Genomic DNA, 20,141 nt, shown 5'->3' on the forward strand with positions numbered 1-20,141 from the left:
GGAGGTTTTAGTGGTTTGAAAAACACGAGACTCTCTCTTATCTGGCTCGAGCATAGATAAAACCATTTTTGCCTGGTATGGCTCACGTTCAAAAAATTCTATTTGACCATGATAGCTTTTCATAGCTTGCTCATGCTGGATGAGCTTAATGCTGCGAGAAGAATAATAGATTACTTCTCTCTGTGTGTGGGAGGAAAAATGCTCAGGCATTTGTAGAATTTTTGGCTTTGCACCAAGCCTTTCAAAACTTTGGGCTTCTGCAGGAATTGTTTGAGAGCATGCATAATCAGAAGGGGACGTCACTGACCTCAGTTGCAGCACGTCGCCTTCAAAAGCAGCTTTTCTGTCCTCTTCCTCCTGAAGCCTCTTTAAGAGCATTTCATCCGTTTCTTCTACTCCTCCCACGGCTCCTTCTAGCCGGGTGGCTGAAGCGAGCGGCTGGAAATTTGAAAACCTTCTTTCTGCCTCTTCTTCGTCGGAGAGAAGCAAATCACTTGTAGAGAATGCTCTGAGTTTCATTTTCCCTTTTTTCTTCTTTTTTGGCATCTTAGCAGTAATTAAATTAGCGTTCCGCAGTTGCTAAATTAATCATCTGTCTAATTAGGCTAGACACTTATCATCAAAGTAACAAGCAAGGAAAAAGCCATAAATCAATCCAAGCCATCCTTCTGCTACCACGTGTCAGGGTGGCAATTAATCCCGTTCCCCCCTTGGGGTAATTGCACTTAACTAGAGACGGATCGTGGCTTTTCCTTGAAGTATACTTTAAGAAAATAAACCCGAGATACATTCTAATAAAACACATTTTATTATAGAAGTAAAAACAATCTTACTAGCTATTAATTACATCTTGGCAAACTTCCCTGCCTTGCCGGCAGAAGTTCTGGCAGACGAACAAAGAAGTTAGAAGAAGAGAAAGAACGTGGACATACACAGTAGTTTAGAGATAAGGTGCTCAGATCAGTCTACCATAAGTCTTAGAATGGGAGCACAGCTGGCAAACACAAAAAATGCAGTGACACCGCCCCCGTGCCCCCGCCCTACCTTGTCCTATATTTCCTTCTTTCTGGCTCAGCTGATTCACACGGCACAGCTAATTTCCGCACCTTCGCTGTTCTACTTACCGGGCTGCCTTAGAAGGTAAGCAGCTGAGCTTCAAATTGCTGTATCTTGAATGCTACATTCAAGTGCTTTAGACACGCACTCGCCGAACCGGTTGTTAAACCGGTTGCAGACCACCACTGGCCGTATCTGGCCCACGGGGTGTTTAGATCTGGTCCACAGTGCCTCTGTCAGCGGAAACAGAACTGCCCCCCCCCCGAGGGCTGCAGGGGGCTATCATGGCCAAAAATGGCGCCCGGGCACCATGCACATCCCTCCCAAGCTCCATTTTTGCTGCCAGGGGGCTATCAAAACCAACTAAAACCAAAACAAAATGTTGCGCTCACAATGTTTCCCCTTTTGTATTTGAGCATGTAAGAAGGGACAGGAAAGGAGAAAGGGAAAGAGGAAAAATAAATAAGGAAAGATGGAAAGATAGCAAGGAAGGAAAAATAAGGAAAGAGGGGAAGGAAGAAGAAAGGAGAAGGACGAGGGAAGGAAAAAGAAAAGGAAGGAAATAGATTATAATGAGGGAGGGAGGGTCTGAGGGAAGTCCTACCTTAGCACTTGGCCCCGACACAAGTGACGTCGAGCTGGCCACGCCTACCCTGGCCACACCCACCCCGGTCCCCCAAAGTCAAACACAACCCTGATGCGGCCCTCAATGAAATGAAGTTTGACACCCTTGGATTATAAGACTTCCAAGATGCCTCCAGCTTCCTGGTTCCATGATTCTACGAAGAATTTTCATTAAAATTAGCAATCATGAAATGAGTATTGCTAATTCCCTGAGCTGATGCCTGTTTTTTTCTGTTGTTGTTTTTGCTTCGTTTTGTGTTGTTTTCAGAAATATCGGTTGTATTTTAAGGCGATAGGTAAATTATGGGTCTCTGGCAAGGTTCCTCCTTGGTTTCCATCAGCCTGACTAGGTGGTTCAGTGGCTAAGACACTGAGCTTGTCGATCAGAAAGGTCAGCAGTTTGGCAGTTTGAATCTTTAGTACAGGTCTCCTGCGTGAGCAGGGGGTTGGACTAAATGACCTCCAAGGTCCCTTCCAACTCTGTTACTGTTGCTGCCTTGGTGTGACATGAACATGAACAAAAACAAGTTGAGACAGCCTGGCCTTCTCCACCCGCAAGGCTGAAACCACACCGTGGCTGGCTGGAGATGATTAAAAAATTGTGTGTTCCTCCTTTGACTCACAAGAGGAAAACCAAACTGCCACCAAGAAGCGATAACCTTTTCAAAGGGCTAATTTTGGCCACTTATTCAAAAATGCTTCCCTCCTTCTTGAGTGGAATTAATGATGGTAAAAGGCATTGCCAAACATCCAAACGAGGTGCAAATATGAAGTTTTCTCTCCTGAATGTATTGGTGGAAATAATTCTCCTGAGGAAAGGACAAGGTAATGAAGCTACCGAGGGGTCATCTTGGATCTTGGAAGTGAACAAATATGGTGAGGGGAAAGACTTGTCTTATTTTTAGTGATCCCCCCTCTTTTGTTTGTGGGTCTAAATGGGAAGTCAAATTTGGTGTGGGTGCACGTTTAGGATTTCCTTACATGAAAGATAAGCCTGTTTGCTCAAGGGTTACTAACTTCTGCAGGAGAGTCGGATGCTGAAAAAAAAAGAGCAAGAATAATAACTCTAAAGGTGCCTCAGAATCCTCTCCACAATTCAATTCAATTAAAGGGTTTCAATGTAAGAATTGAATAAGATGAAATATATTGTTTATAGTCAAAAAATGTGCTGGGGATTTTGAGAAACATATGTTATAAATGGAGAAATAAGATAATTAATTGAAGCGATGCTAAGAAATTAGGATTTGAAAGGTGGATGGTGATATTGTTTATATATTATATATTAAGAAGAGATTAAGATAAGATTAAAAAGTAGGGGGAAAAGAGTATTATGGCAGAAATTGAAATATGTAAATTGTATGTGGAAAAAACAAAAAAAGAAGATTGGAATAGATTATAAAAATCAATACATAACTATGTTATAAATTGCACAAGATGTGACCCGGTCAATAGTCTGTTCATAAAATATGTATGTAAAATAAAAATGTAATAAAACTTGTTTTTTTTAAAAAAAGAATCCTCTCCACAAGACAAATTACAATGCCCATTATCCTGAGCTAATTGGGGATGATGGGAAGTGTGTGGCCCACTACATCTGGGCACCACGAGGTTGATCAAAAACTGCTTAAAAACAGCATCAAAATGGTTCCTTGCGAGTGGGATTTTTAAAGGTAGGATGGGAAGTAGTCTTTGGCCGAAGAGGTGGTTAACATCGACTTGTCTTCTCCATCAGCCATCTTGGTGAAAAAGCTCATTCATGAACCTGGGGAGGAGGCCTCCATTCCCTGTGAAGAGGTGGGCTATCAAACACATTTGTTTTGGCTCCCTCTGAATCCCAAATGTGCGAACACCAGCACAGAAAGAGTGGAAATAAACTGGAATCCCGCCAGGAATGAAGTAATTCCTCTTCGGTTCGACCAGCGCCTGGTTTACCAGCCTCCACAATTACTAATCCTTAAGAACCTCGTCATGAGTGATTCGGGGATTTACATCTGTCGCTTATCCAATGGTTCAGAAACACACACCATCCTGGAGGTGACCACAGGTATGTTTGCATGAGTGCATTCAAAATATTACTTTTCCCTAAGAGTCAATATATTTAATGTGAGCGAACCATGCGATACAACCATCAAAAAAGGCAACACATTTCTAGGCTGCATAAACAGAGGGATAGAATCAAGATCACATGAAGTGTTACTACCACTTTATAATGCCTTGGTAAGGCCACACTTGGAATACCTGCATTTCAGTTTTGGTCACCACGATGTAAAAAAGATGTTGAGACTCTAGAATAAGTGCAGAGAAGAGCAACAAAAATGATTAGGGGACTGGAGGCTAAAACATATGAAGAACGGTTGCAGGAATTGGCTATGTCTATTTTAATGAAGAGAAGGACTAGGGGAGACATAATAGTATTTCAATATCTCAGGGGCTGCCACACAGAAAAGGGAGTCAAACTATTCTCCAAAGCACCTGAGGGTAGGACAAGAAGCAATGGGTGGAAACTAATCAAGGAGAGAAGCAACTTAGAACTGAGGAGAAATTTCCTGACAGTTAGAACAATTAATCAGTGGAACAACTTGCCTCCAGAAGTTGTGAATGCTCCAACACTGGAAGTTTTTAAGAAGATGTTGGATAATCATTTGTCTGAAATGGTGTAGGGTTTCCTGCCTAAGCAAGGGGTTGGACTAGAAGACCTCCAAGGTCCCTTCCAACTCTGTTACTCCTATTCTATTCTATTCTATTCTATTCTATTCTATTCTATTCTATTCTATTCTATTCTACTCTACTCTACTCTACTCTACTCTACTCTACTCTATTTTACTGTATAACTTTTCAGGCATGAACTATTAACCATATCATTCCTGGTACAGGTAATTCTTGATTTATGACCCAAATTTTGAGTCCAAATTTTCTGTTATTAAGTGATTTGTTAAGTGAGTTTTGCTCCAGTTTACAGCCTTGCTTGCCACAGTTAAATACTTCAGATGTTCAATTAGTAACACCATTCTTAAGTAAATCTGGCTTTCCCATTGACTTTGCTTGACAGAAGTTCGCAAAAGGTGATCACATGACCTCGGGACACTGCAATCATCATAAATATAAACCAGTTGACAGTTGGGGATGCTGCAATGGTCATAAATGTGAAAAACTCGCATGTCAGATTTTTCAGTCCTGTTGTAACTTTGAACGGTCATTAAGCAAATGGTTGTAGGTTGAGGACTACCTGTAGTAAGAAGATGAGGTTGAAATTGAATTAAATTGATTGGATTGAATTGTATTGAGTGGAATTATTTGAATTGGATTTTTGATTGTACAGGTTATCCTTGACTTAGGAGCACAATTAGAATAGAATATAGAAACTGGAAGGGACCTTGGAGGTCTTCTAGTCCAGCCCCCTGCTCAAGCAGAAGAACCTATTCTCGTGATGGCAAACCTGTGGCATGCAGAGCCATATCTGTGGGCACGCGAGCATTGCCCTAGCTCAGCTCCAGCATGCATCAGCCAACTGATTTTTGGGCCTTCCAGGCCCACCAGAAGTCAGGAAACGGGCCGTTTCCAGCCTCCAGGGGGCTTTGGGGGGTGGGGGAGACCGTTTTCACCCTCTCCAGGCTCCAAGAAAGCCTCTGGAGCCTGGGGAGTGTGAAAAACAGGCCTATTGGCGCCCACCATTTTGCCGTCACATGCCAAAAGCGGGGGGAGTGTGGGGGGTCGCGCACGCGTGCGTGGTGGGGGTGAGGGGATGCATTGAATTATGGGTGTGGGCACATGTGCGCACAACCCCCCCGCGTTCCCCCCCTCCCCGCTTTTGGCACGCGACAGCAAAAAGGTTAGCCCTCACTGACCTATACTATTTCAGATAAGTAACTGTCCAGTCTTTAAAAACCTTCAGTGATGGAGCACCCATGACCTTTTTGAGGCAAGCTGTTCCACTAATTAATTGTTCTCACTGTCAGGAAATTTCTCCTTAGTTCTAGGTTGCTTCACTCCTTGATTCGTTTCCATCCATGGCTTCTTATCCTGCCTTTAGGTGCTTTGGGGAATAATTTGACCCCGACTCTTCTTTTTTGTTGCTAAGCGAAACATCTGTTAAGTGAGTTTTGTCTCATTTTTCGATCTTCCTTGCCTCAATTGTTAAATGAATCACTGCAGCTCTTAAGTTAGTATCACAGTTGTTAAGGGCATGTGGCTTCCCCATTGACTTTGCTTATTATAAGGTTGCAAAAGTTGATCACATGACCCCGGGACACTGGAACCGTCATAAATATGAGTCAGTTGCCAAGCGTCTGAATTTTGATCATGTAACCATGGGGATGCTGAAATGGTCATAAGTGTGAAAAATTGTCAGTTTTTTCAGTGCCGTTGTAACTTTGAATGGTCACTAAACAAACTGCTGTAAGTCAAGGACTATCTCAGGGGTGAAATTCAGCAGGTTCTGGAGAACCGGTAATGGAAATTTTGAGTAGTTCGGAGAACCGCTAAATATCACCTCGGACTGGCCCCACCCCCATCTATTCTCTGCCTCCCGAGTCCCAGCTGATCGGGAGGAAATGGGGATTCTGCAGTAACCTTCCCCTGGATTGGAGAGGGAATGGAGATTTTACAGTATCCTTCCCTTGGAGTGGGGTGGGAATGGAGATTTTACAGTATCCTTCCCCTGCCATGCCCACCAAGCCATGCCACACCCACAGAACCAGTAGTGAAAAAATTTGAATCCCACCACTGGGTGGGAATGGAGATTTTGCAATATCCATCCCATGGAGGGGGGAGGGAATGGAGATTTTGCAGTATCCATCCCCTGGTGTGGGGTGAAAATGGAGATTTTGCAGTATCCTTCCCCTGCCACGCCCACCAAGCCACACCATGCCCACCAAACCACGCCCACAGAACTGGTAGTAAAAAAATTTGAATTCCACCACTGGACTATCTGTACTTGTTTCTTTGATGGTGCTCCATGCCAAAGCATATCCTGTCTAAGGAGAAAAAAATAAAATCAAGTCTTACTTGGGTAAGACTTACTTGGGTTTTTGACACTAACTAGCACACTGGGGAAGCACTTTGAACAAATGTGCTTCAATTTCTATGTAAAAGCTCTGTGTGCACCATCATGAAGTCTGTTGACAGCTATCCGGGGTTTAGGATATCTAGAATCACATCAAATCATAGCTTTGGCAAGGCTGGTCTTTCAGGCAAGCTTTCTGTCTAAGACAGGAATTATAAATTTATCCCAGATAAAAGGCTATCCTATCTTTATTTGAAAGTCTCCAATAATTGGGCACTTACATTCTAACACTTAAAAAAGAATTCTCAAGGACAAACTACTTACTACACTTACTGTTGTGCCCAATTCAGGTCTGAGCCTGGTGCCAAAGCCAATGATGGACGCCAGACACTAGGTACAGGTTTTCTGATTGCTTTTTATTGGAGTACTCTAAGGAAAAGGGCACCTGGCCAAAATGCCAAGAGAGCCAAGAACAAAGGATTAAGAAAGCTTTATACATTTTCACTAAAAGAGAAGGCAGGACAAGGTGAGATAATAAGAAATATCATCTAATAAACATTTTAGTAATAATTCTATAATTTGTTCTATTGGTCTCTAGCTGTCCCTATTCCTAAGCCTTGGCTAATGAATGCCTCAGGAGTTATCTAATACACATTTTATTGGCTGCAGGCCATCTGTATTCCTAATTTTTAGCTGAGGCCTGCAAGTTGTCTAACTCTTGTTACCCAGAATTGTTACAAGATTTACATATGCATATGTCCCATAGATAAGCATTCTTTATTTTTGCCAGACACACTCCACAATTACAGTCTTACTGATTTAATTTCAAGTGTGTGTCATGGCCTGGCTTTATTTTAGCATACAGCCCATCATTACCATTTAGGACGCAACTGCACAATCTTATGTGTTGCTAAGAGGTTTATATATAAAAAAGTTTCCATTGGAGCCTATAGGAATTTTTTTTAAAAAAATGTACAGCTGGTTAAGATATTTTTATATGGGTCATGACTGCAGGGGAGGCTTTCCAGCACAGTCTAGTAAAATTAAGTTGACCTGCTTATATATATAGACCTGTAATTAATAAAAGAAGAGCTAAAGATATAACTACGATTAATATCATGGGCAGTGTGTTTTTTTCCAGAATTTGTCTCCAAATTCTGCAACATTTTTTCTTTGGAGGAATGGAGAATCATTACAGCTTTTCAAGGTGGAAAATCAAATATGTAACTTGGGTTGATGGAGAGGGGGTCAAGGATATTGATTCCTGCAAATGTGAAGGGAGATAGGCCGCATAATTTAACTCAGTGGTGAAATCCAATTTTTTTTTCTACCGGTTCTGTGAGTGTGGTTTGGTGGGTGTGGTGTGGCTTGGTGGGTGTGGCTTGGTGGGCATAGCAGGAGAAGGATACTGCAAGCTCTCATTCCCTCCCCACTCCTGGGGGAAGGATACTGCAAAATCCCCATTCCCTCCTCACTCTGGGGCCAGCCAGAGGTGATATTTGCTGGTTCTCCGAACTACTCAAAATTTCTGCTACCAGTTCTCCAGAACCTGTCAGAACCTGCTGAATTTCACTCCTGGTTTAACTGACCAATGCATGTTGCAAGCTATCAGTCTTGTTGTGAGAGAAAGCAATCCCACTTGCTGAAGGTCTCAGAAAGATTTTCCTTCATAAAATCCACTGGAAGCAACTGCTCAGACTTTCATTACTTCATGAATGCTATAACCTGAATGCTACATGGTAGTTTGCCTTTGGAGATGACTCTGAAGCCTTCATTGGTCCAAAATGCAGTGGGATAACGGAAGAAGCAGATTGTCAAATGTGTACTTTTGATTGATTGATTGATTATATGTCATCAACTCATTTTTTTATTTCTAGGACCACATAGACTTTTTCCCATAATGATTGAGGCTTGATCTCCAAAGCCATAGGGAGGATAGAAATAGTATGATGACATCACCAGCCGAAGAGAGTTTGGAAGTTGGGGTCAATTTTTTTAGAGAGAAGTCTTTTATTTTTGGTAAAATAGATTAAAAGGTACCAGAATCTTAATTGTCTTAAGCAAAGTCTTAAACATACCAGAATTTTAATAACTAATATTAAGGGAAGGGGAAGGGAAGGGAAGGTGGTTTGCCACCAAATTTGGTCACAGGCTTAGGAGTTTCCCTCTTGTCTGATTTGGACTTCATAGAAGTCGTCTCTTTTTATGTCCCATCCCAACTGTTACCACAATTTCCCTTTTTTCATTTGGGGAAAATTGATTCTGTGTCCATCAACCAAATTCTGTCTGGAGATTCGTGTTATTTCTAGCTCTGTCTCACGGTTTCATTTCCCCAGATGGATCAGCAGCAGCAGAAGGAAAAGGCTTCAGCAAGTGGGAGAATGTTAAAAGCAATAGATTCCTCAAATAATTACAGAAATGTTTCTCTGACAGTTAATTTCGTGAAGATGGGCATGCGTCCCCCTAGAGATGAGGTTTGCTTTTCACCCCAGACCCAAATGAAAAGATCCAAAAAATGGTGCAGTAAATTATCTCCATTTTTCATGGAATGTTGCTTTCTCAGATCCTTTGATCAAAGATCTAACCACTTTGAGAAGATGAAAATATCTGAGAATGTAGGGCTCACATGATGCCGTCCCTATTTTCAGTAATTTAATCAGCTTCTCATTTGCATACTTTGCTATGAAACATTCTAAATTCATAAAAGATGTTGATTATCACTCATTCAGGCCTTCCAGGTTCTCTTCCTCGTCTAATTCTATTTAATTTTTAAAAAATAAAATCAAGATGATTCGCTGCAAAGCCTGTCTTTAGGACTCTCTTCCTTTCTACCTCAAACCCAACACATTCTTTGAAAATAAAATTGGCCAAGGGATTCTAGTCCTTTGCTTGGAATGATGCTCACACATTTCTCAAAGGATGAGTTGGGATGTGCAGAAAATTTGCTAGCATCTGAAAAATGTCTGGTAAACATCTCGTATTTTTAAAAATGTTTGGTTTTATTTTTATCCCACCTTTATTATTTTTTTATTAATATCTCAAGGTGGCCAACATATCTAATACTCCTTCCTTCTACCTCCTATTTTCCTCAAAACAAAAACCCTGTGAGGTGCGTTGGGCTGAGAGAATGAGCAACTGGGCCAAAGTCACTGAACTGATTTTTGTGTCTAAGGAGGGACTAGACCTCACAGCCTCCTGGTGATTGGCTGAAAATCAGCCAGCTGGTTTTCATGCCTAAGGCGGGCCTAGAACTCACAGCCTTTTAGTGATTGGCCCAAAGTCAGCTGGGTTTCATGCTTAACATGGGACTAGAAGTCACAATCTCTTGGTTTCTCGTCAAGAGCTTTTACCACTAAACCAAGCTAGACCAAATTTTGGGGTGGCTGAGAAAATGGCTGAGTCGGTGGATTTTTATAGAAGTTTTGTAATTGAGATGATCCAGGGGGTTGTGCAACGTAGTAAGCCTTGTGTCATTTACTATTTCAATGGTGTGGGTTAATCCTACCGGTGTCCTAAAGGTCATGTCCTGTCTTTAGAATTTGGGTGGGGGATGTAAATTCTTAATCCCATCAGCTCCAATTGGAGCTGGCGCTGAAAGAATTTTGTTTCTGAATAGATTGGCCCAGTCTTTCTGAATGGATACAAAATCTGCATTCCTAAAGGCCAGGCTCTTAAATCTTCTTAGTTTGAAGCTGTTTTCCTATGGCAGGAAGACTGGGGCTGCTGTTTTCTGCCTTTAAGATTTTTCTCCATTTCTCTTTTGGGGAAATACAATATTCTGCCTCTTTTATTATTCCCTAAAATATTTCATTCTCTGGGAGTGGAGGGAGCTTCCCACAATATCAAACATGCTCCCTGGCCCCAGAAAGAGGATTTAGTTCTATGTTGGGATTATTGTGGGAGACAAAGCATTCCTGATTTCCTAGCATGCCTTAGGATTCCTTCAAATCCAGCCTCCTCCTCCTCCTCCTCCTCCTCCTCCTCCTCCTGCCATATCCATCATCGGACATTGGCAATCCTGTTGGCAATCCTATTTTTATCAACAGCCACACGAAAAAGTGCTGCTGAGTTTTGTCGAAACAAAACTCGACAAAACTGTCGAAGCCATGGTGTTCTTCTTCTGCCTGGATCTCGTTTGCCTTCAATCTTTCCCTGGAGGATTAAGTGAAGGATGCCGTATTTTTCCGGGTGTCGCATCACATGTCCAAAATATTCTAGCTATTGCTTTTTTATGGTTTTAAGGATTTCCCTTGGCTTTCCCAGGTGGCTTATCACCTCCTCATTTCTGATGTTGTCAACCCATCTTATATGTAACAGCCATCTGTAAATCCACATTTCAAATGCTTCTAGTCTCTTCAAGGGGCTTTCTGTCAGAGACCAACTCTCTACTCCGTAGAGCAGGATAGAAAAGATGTAGCATCTGACAAGCCTGATTTTCATCTTATGTCGTGACTGCAGAAGACCTGTTTCATTTTGAAGAATGCTGTTCGAGCTTTCTCTATCCTTGTCTTTACTTCAGCGGTCATGTCCCAGCTTTCATGTAAATTAGAACCGAGGTACGTGATCCTTTCAACTTTTTCTAGTGGTATTCCTTCCGAAGTTATCAATGGCAAATTAATGGGTTGTTGGCTGACGACCATGATCTTGGTTTTTGAGGTGTTAAGCTTCAAGCCGTATTTTTCAGATATTTCTGTGACTCTGTTGATGAGGAACTGAAGGTCTTCATGCTTACTGGTGTTGGAAGAAACATCCTTCTAGGTTCTGCTCCAAGTGGGGAAAAAGACACTGGAAACATGGAGACTGCTTGGAAAGATGGTTTAATGGTGGACAGGATCACATGGCTTGAGTTCCTGAACAGAAAAGGGCAGATACAGCGAGTTTTTCAGGTTTTATGCTCTCTCTGGCTTTGAACTTCCTGGGGCCCAGAAAGAGTACTCTGATTGGTTGTCAGACTCCCAGGGGGTGGGGGTCTTGCTGGCTGATGGTCACATGTGCTTCCCAGGTCACATGTGGTGAGTTTCTGCTGCTATTGTGTAGAGGGCTAATCCTATCTTTGCTGGATCTTTGGCAATTCCTACTATGGCTCTGCCTGAAGGAGGCAGATCTTTGTTATGTAGAATAGACTGGCCCAGGCCTTAATGGCCCATTGACAAAGGGTGGGGGCAGGAAGGTGGGAGCTGCTTTGTCTGTAAAATATGCTTCTCCATTTCTCATCCAGGGAAATATAATATTCTGCCTTTTTCATATTTCCTAAAATATTTCACTCTTCCAGGAAAGGGGTGGGTGCTAACTTCCTACACTGGCAAGCAGAATCCAGTCTTAATCCTGCCATTTACCTGTATTTCCTTGTTTTTCTTCAGGCTGCCACAACAATATCTTGGTCTCCTCCCACTGGCTCAGTATCTCCTATTTGCGGCTCACATGCCAACTTTGCAATAACCAGAATACGGACAGTTTCCGATGGCTGTTGAACTCCAAGCGACTAGGCAACCACCGTTGGGCTAAGAAAAGCAACATGGGCTCTTCGGTATTATTACATCCCATCAGGGATAAGATATGGGGACGCTGGGAGTGCCAGTCTATTTTCAATCCTGAATGGAGTTCTGAAATTTGCTTGAGTTCACCCATTGGAGAGACGGATGAAAGTAAGTTGGGGATAAATGGTTTGCTTTTAACGGTGGTTTGCGTGCATTAAAGCAGGGGTCCCCAACCTTGGCAACTTTAAGCCTGGAGGACTTCAATTCCCAGAATTCTTTGCTGGCTGGGGAATTCTGGGAGTTGAAGTCCTCCAGACTTGATTTCCCCTTCAGATATTGAAGAGAGACAATCAGTCCTTCAGACTCCTTCTAGAGAACCATCGCTTTCCAGGGGTGAAATCCAGCAGGTTCTGACAGGTTCTGGAGAACCGGTAGCAGAAATTTTAAGCAGTTTGGAGAATCGGTGGCGGAAATTTTGAGTAGTTCACAGAACCGGCAAATACCACCTCTGGCTGGTCCCAGAGTGGGGTAGGAATGGAGATTTTGCAATATCCTTCCCCAGGAGTGAGGAGGGAATGGGGATTTTTTTTTTTTAATTTGATTTATATGCCGCCCTTCTCCGAAGACTCAGGGCGGCTTACAATGTGCTCAGCAATAGCCTTCATCCTTTTGTATATTTATACAAAGTCAGCTTATTGCCCCCACAAACTGGGTCCTCATTTCACCTACCTTAGAAAGGATGGAAGGCTGAGTCAACCTTGAGCCTTGGCGAGATTCGAACCCTGCAGTAATTGCAGGCAGCTGGTCTTAAGCAGCTTAATAACAGGGTGCCTCAAACCCTTGTACTACCAAGGCAGTATCCTTCCCTTGGAGTGGGGTGGGAATGGAGATTTTGCAGTATCCTTCTCCTGCCACGCCCACCAAGCCACACCACGCCCAGCAAGCCACGTCCACAGAACTGGTAGTAAAAAAATTTGGATTTCACCACTGTCGCTGTCCATTTCTCTATCTGGTTTCGATACAGGTAGTCCTCGACTTACATTTGTGTAGTATATTCAAAGTTACATCGGCACCCAAAAAAGTGAGTTTTTCACACGTACGAACATTGCAGCAACCCCATGGTCATGTGATCACAATTGAGACGCTTGGCAACTGACTCGTATTTGTGACGGTTGCAGTGTCCCAGGATCATGTGATCACCTTTTGCGACCTTCTGACAAGCAAAGCTAATGGGGAAGCCAGATTCACTTAACAACTGTGTGACTAACTTAACAAGTGCAGCAAGAAAGGCCATGAAATGGGGCAAAACTCAATACATCTCTCACTTTGCAACATAAAGTTTGGACTCAATTGTGGTCGCAAGTTGAGGACCACCTGTAATGAAAACCACCTTAAAATCTGAAGCCCTGTCAGAAGATGGAAAGAGGCCACAGTGCTTGAAAAATAATATATCATGTACAACACTGTCCTTTCAGCAGTTTCAAGAAGGCTCCACACTCATTTGCACCACTCAGGCAGAGGTAGGTTTCATCAGGTTCTGACCAGTTCTGGAGAACCGGTAGCGGAAATTTTGAGTACTTCTGAGAACCAGTAGTAAAAATTCTGACTGGCCATGCCCCCATCTATTCTCTGCCTCCCAAGTCCCATCTGATCGGGAGGGAATGGGGATTTTGCAGTAACCTTTCCCTGGATTGGGGATGGAATGGAGATTTTAAAGTATCCTTCCCCTGCCATGCCCACCAAGCCATCAAGCCATGCCATGCCCACCCACAAAGCCGGTAGTAAAAAAATTTGAAACCTACCACTGCACTCAGGTGACTCTGATGACACTGTTGTGGCCCTCCAGCGGCCAGCAGAGCTGGCAGCAGATTCAGACAGTGAGGAGGTTGGGGAGGAACGTGGGCCAGTTCTGGAGTCTGGGGAAGGCTCAGACGATGGCTCTGAGTAGTTATGTGCTGCCTCTGGAATCTTTGGAGTCTGACATCAGCGAGGCAGAAGAACAGTGTGAGCCTGTTCCCAGTGTGCAGATGCGCAGAGCTGCCAGGAGACAGGAACAGTTAAGGAAACAGGGTCAATTTGGGAGTAAAGCTTGGAGATGATTGGCCCCTCCCATACGACATAGAAGAGAAGCAAACAGGACATGAGCTTTTGCAGGAAGCAATTAGTTCATCTGGCTGATTCAAGATTTGAAACTTGTTTGTGACTCTGTGCCAAGTGTGGCCTTGCCCTGCGTATGGAAATTAGCTCTTTCGCAGCGTTCCACATGAGATAGGTGGGTGTTGATAACCTTCCCCTGAAAGACTCTTTATCAAGACTGGCGGATTGTAAATGAAAGTAATTTACAGCCGTATGAATTAAAGAGGTTTGCCGGGACTAAGTTTGTGCTGTTTAATTTCTAAGGAAGTGTTTGAAGAAACATCCTTCTGGATTTTGCTCCAAGTGGGGAAACAGACACTGGAAACATGGAGACTGCTTGGAAAGATGGTTTAATGGTGGACAGGATCACATGGCTTGAGTTCCTGAACAGAAAAGGGGCAGATACAGTAAATCTTCGGGTTTTTATGTTCTCTCTGGCTCTGCATTTCTTGGGGCCCCGAAAGAGTATCCTAATTGGTTGTCAGACTCCCAGGGGGTGGGGGTCTTAGCTAGCCTTGCTGGCTGATGGTCACATGTGCTTCCCAGGTCACATGTGGTGAGTTTCTGCTGCTATTGTGTAGAGGGCTAATCCTATCTTTGTTGGATCTTGGGCAATTCCTACTATGGCTCTGCCTGAAGGAGGTAGATCTTTGTTAGGTAGAATAGACTGGCCCAGGCCTTAATGGCCCATTGACAAAGGGTGGGAGGGGCAGGAAGATGGGAGCTGCTTCAAAACATGCTTATCCATTTCTCATCCAGGGAAATATAATGTTCTGCCTTTTTCATATTTCCTAAAATATTTCACTCTTCCAGGAAAGGGGTGGGTGCTAACCTCTTACAGAAGCCTAGGTCAGAACAGACACAGATAAACCTCCAGGTGACCTTAATGACTTGCTAAAAGAATGCAAATGTCCACCTGTCTGCAAGGAGTATAAATCCTTCCATTCCCCACCATCCAGTCAGAGCTGAAGGAGCTTCAAAGAAAAACCAGAAAGTCCAGTCGCCTCTTGAAAAAAAAGCACCTTTGGTGCAACCATGACCTGGATGACTGAGAATCTCCATAGACAATATATCATGTTTTTTTTATTCCATTGTCGCTCTCCCAACAGTTCCTGAATATATCGATTCTACTCAGCCCACCTGGTCAGCATTATCTGATTGGTCAAGTCCCGCTACCATTCAGACGACCGAAGTTATGCAGAGACACCATGCTGTGGATAGAACTGCTACCTGGATTTGGATGCTGCTGTTAGCTGGTCTGGCTCTGATCATAGCTGCCCTGAGTGTGACCTTGTATTTTTGGAAAAAAGATTTTTCAAACAGGTGGGTCAAGGTGCTTCTGTGAAGAACGTTGATGGGAGGGAAGGGATGCTGTTTCAACCAAGTATTACTCCACTCTCTATTTTGGCTACTGTACAAGTAATCCTCAATTTACAACCATTCATTTAGTGACCATCTGAAGTTTACAAAGGCACTGAGAAAAAGTGATTTACACTTCTCACTCCTCAAACTCATGACCATCACAGTATCTCCATGGTTTTCCCTTTTTCCCTTTTAAAACGCAAATTTTAATTTGTTTTTAATTTATTGGGGTGTTTTTAAATCTGTCTTCGGCCAAATTGTTTAATTCGGTTTTATTCTGTTTTTAAATTTTGTATTTATGTGTTTTTATCTTGTGGCTGTTCACTGCCCTGAGTCCTTCAGGAGTAGGGCGGTATACAAATCAAATAAACTAAACTAACCTAACTAAACATGGTCCTGTCATCAAAATTTGAGAGCTTAGCAACAGGCATGTATTTACAATTATTGCAGTGTCTTGGAGTCATGTGACATGCCTCCTTCAACTGTCACCTGGGGATGACAGTTGGGATGACCTTGGTTCCCAGGGGAAGGCTGGTTGTTATGTCTGCAAGACAGTCTATCTACTCCCGGAGTATGTGGCAACTATGAAGCAGCAAAAGATAAGACGCACTTCCCCCCCACCCAAAAAAAGTGGGTGGAAATGTCTGTGCGTCCTATAGAGCAAATGTTGCTGAAGCCCTGCCCACCTGCCATCCCCTACCTTTTGGCCTCTGCCTCCCAGAAATTTGCCTCCTTGCAGCAAACAGCAAACAGCCTGGTCAGTTTCAGCACAGCCTGATTTAGCATAAGTAGCTGATTGGTGGTTGGATCGGCCTCCCAGAATACCGCCCATAAGCTGTTCCAGGCTGCAAGGATCGCCGCCGCCACCCATCACCACCACCATGCGCCCCATTTTCAGCCTCCGTGAGCCCCATTTTCGACCTCCATGCATCCTTTTTTCGGCCCATTCCAGGTGGCGGGCATCGCCGCTGCCGCCTATCACCACTGAATGGAGGTGGTGGCAGTGATAGGCGGCGGTGGCAATCCCCACCGCCTAGAACAGGCTGAAAATGGGGCGCACAGAGGCCAAAAATGGGGCGCATGGTGGTGGCAATGGGTGGCAATGGGTGGCGGCAAACCCCATGACCATGGTCGGCGTGGCCTAGTTGCCTTCCTGCACCATGGCAGGCGGAACGTTTTTGCCCTCCCTGGGCTCCGGACGCTTTCCCCGAGTCTCTGGGAGGGCGAAAATGGCCTCCCCAGGCTCGAAAGGCCCTCTGGAGCCTTCTTGAACTTCCAGTAGGCCCATTTTTCACCCTCCCCAAGCCTACACGTGCACCCTGCACTTACCTGCATCCAAAACGGGCTATGTGGGGATTCCTGGGAGGGGTGGGGCGGGTGGAGCCAGCCAGGAATGGATTTGGGGGTTCTCTGAACTGCACAGAATCTTAACTAGAGGTTCTCCCGAACCCCTGTGAACCCCCTGCTTCTAAGGTAGGAAATGCTGCCAAGTCTGCTTATTGAGAAAGGAGTTTAATAAGGATAAGGATGCTATTTTAGCTGGACTTGCCATATGATTATAATATAGCACCACTTTAATTTATTTTTAATTTCTAGGGCGACTGGTGAAAGAATGGAGCATACAGGTAAGGAGTGAACGGATAGGTTTTTCTCACTGATTCTTTTTAAGCATTATTTCTGGACTAGCCCTCTCCTTCCGTGATAGTTTTGTTTTTAAATGGAACATTTTCAGTATTTGCAAAATGAACTGAAGCTTACCTGTTGCTCCTTCCTACAGTCCTAGAGTAGTTGAGTTAATACAGGTAGTCTTCGACTTACAGCAATTCACTTAGTGACTTGTGTGCTGTTTTTCACACTTATGACCAGTGCAGTGTTCCCATGGTCAAGTGATTTACATTCGGATGCTTGACAACTGACTCGTATTTATGACGGTTGCAGGGTCATCTGATTGCCTTTTGCGACTTTCCAACAAACAAAGTCAATGGGGAAGCCAGATTCACTTAATAACCGTATTACTAATTTAATTGTAGTGATTCACTCAATAAATGTTGTAAAATGGGGCAAAATTCGCTTAACAAATTTCTCGCTTAGCAGCATAAATTTTGGGCTCAATTGTGGTCGTAAGTCGAGGACTACCTCTAGAGACCTTGGAAGTTTTCTAGACCAAATCTGTACTGCCATCTTTTCCGTTATTTTATTCTCCTGTCACTATGTTCATTTCTTCCTTTTTCGTATCTTGCTCATTGTGACTCCACAACCTCAAGATTTTGCTTCCGCGAGAAATCCCATCAGAAAGGAGAAAATAGGCAAACAAGAGAGTTTGGATGAGGTAAATACCAGCGGGATGTTCCTGGGAGCCCAGTACAGTTAGAATAAACCTGGGCAGTTCAAAGTGTTATGCCATATTTCTATAACTGAACTCATCACAAATATTATCTTTTCAGTACAGTTACTCCTTGACTTATATCCGAGGGCTGCAGCCTGATAAATTTGTTTTTAAGTCAGAGGTGGGCTGCTGCCGGTTCAGACCGGTTTGGGCGAAACAGTAGTTTCGACCACCGACTGGGGCCATCCACCCGCCCCGGTCCTATCCCATCCTATATCCTATATCCGTGATGGCGAACCTATGGCACGCGTGCCACAGGTGTCATGCGAAGCCATATCTGTGGGCATGTGAGCATTGCCCTAGCTCAGCTCCAGCGCGCATGCGTGTGCCGGCCAGCTGATTTTCGGGCCTTTCGGGCCCACCGGAAGTTGGGAAACGGGCTGTTTCCGGCCTCCGGAGGGCCTCCAGGGGGGGTGGGGAAGACTGTTTTTGCCCTCCCAAGGCTCCAAGAAAGACTCTGGAGCTTTGGGAGGGCAAAAAACAGGCCTACCGGGCCCACTGTGCCATCGTGTGCCAAAAGCGGGGGGGAGCCACGCACGCATGCACAGCGAAGTGTGCATTGAATTATGGATGTGGGCACGTACGTGCACAACCCCTCCCCCCGTGTTCCCTCCGATTTTGGCACGTGACGGCAAAAAGGTTACCCATCACTGTCCTATATCCACTCTCTGGCTCGCTCACCCCGCCCACGCAGCCCAGCTGATTTCCGCACCTCGCCCTCTTTACTCACTGCGGCTGCCCGAGAAGGTGTGCTGGAAACCACGTGCATGAAATTGCCTTGGATTTGAAGCTGCGCCCAAGTGCAGAAGTTGCATGCGCTAGTGAAGCGCTTGTGTGTGCACGCACTCACATTTTTGGTTCTGCACTAGGCGTACTGGTTGTTAAATCATGTGAGGCCCACCTATATTTTAAGTGTACAGGTCTAACCAATAAACGAGAATATTTGTAGCTTAGAGTTGAAAGTTGGGACCCCTTGGTGATTTCTGAGCTTTGTTGCTTTCTCGCAGACATTTCATTACCCCACTAGGTAATATCATCAGTGTCAGTATTAGTATTCTAACCATTTATCTAATGCTGCTTTCCTTTCCAGAGATCGGCTTCCCTTTATTATGCTCAGCTGCAACTTCTCCAAGGAAAATCTCCCCCCGTTCAGACTCCAGACAATGCCACAGTATATGCTGTGATCGTTTGATGTCATCTTTCATCCCTTCCTACATGCACTTGAAGTCTGCATCTTTTACCTGACTGTATTGTTACCTGTTAAGCTTCACTTGGGTTCTGCTTCTAACAGCAGGGTATAGAGCCCATCAGGCACAGAACCAAGCAGATTTTCCCAGCTCCAAGTATTGAACGAGCATGTTCCTTGACTACATGTTTCCTTGCAGAAGGGTGGGACAAGATATAGTTGAGCCGCGGTGGCACAGTGGTTAGAGTGCAGTACTGCAGGCTACTTCTGCTGCCTGCCGGCTGCCTGCAATTCAGCAGTTCAAATCTCACCTGGCTCAAGGTTGAATTCAGCCTTCCATCCTTCCGAGGTGGGTAAAATGAGGACCCAGATTGTTTGGTGAGCAATAGGCTGACTCTGTAAACTGCTTAGAGAGGGCTGTAAAAGCACTGTAAAGCGATATATAAGCCTAAGCGCTATTGCTATAAGACATAGTAAAGTATTAGTACTACCTTTGGAAGGGTGGGTTACAGCAAGCTTGAGAACTACAATATCCATTTTGGCACGCCTAACAAAATTTATGTCCATGCAGCAACACCAAAGTGCAAGGAGATAATATCACCCGCTTCTTTCTTGGGACCTGTTCAGAGATGGTATTCAGCTGGTTCGGACTGGTTCAGGCGAATCCGCCCCAGTGTAATGCTTTCCTATTTAGCCAAGTTTTCGAAGCCGGGTGCATGTGCGGAAGGTGTGCGTGCAAAGCGCATGCGCGGAAGGCTGGCATGTACACGGAAGGCACACACGTGCAACAAACCAGTGGTAAGAATATTGGAAACCCACCCCTGGGCCTGTTAATAGAAACCTCCTTATGTACATGTATCCAAACTATATCCAAAATAGCTCTACAGCTAGTTCTTGAGATTTCCTTAGACA

The 20,141-nt window shown here is 44.2% G+C and overlaps 1 protein-coding gene across 1 annotated transcript; it reads left to right on the forward strand.

Moving 5' to 3' along the window:
- The first annotated feature begins 2,313 nt into the window (after positions 1-2,313).
- On the forward strand, positions 2,314-19,826 carry LOC139309359 (uncharacterized). Its single transcript, XM_070933418.1, has 7 exons — positions 2,314-2,556; positions 3,413-3,724; positions 12,043-12,327; positions 15,405-15,618; positions 17,254-17,282; positions 17,922-17,986; positions 19,134-19,826. Exons 1-7 carry the CDS (start codon positions 2,376-2,378, stop codon positions 19,233-19,235), a joined length of 1,188 nt encoding a protein of 395 aa, XP_070789519.1. The 5' UTR covers positions 2,314-2,375; the 3' UTR covers positions 19,236-19,826.
- The last annotated feature ends 315 nt before the right edge of the window (positions 19,827-20,141 follow it).

The sequence above is a fragment of the Pituophis catenifer genome, unplaced genomic scaffold (genome assembly GCF_029215685.1).
Source record: "Pituophis catenifer annectens isolate HBS135680 unplaced genomic scaffold, rPitCat1.0.hap2 SCAF_2, whole genome shotgun sequence".
NCBI lineage: Eukaryota > Metazoa > Chordata > Lepidosauria > Squamata > Colubridae > Pituophis > Pituophis catenifer.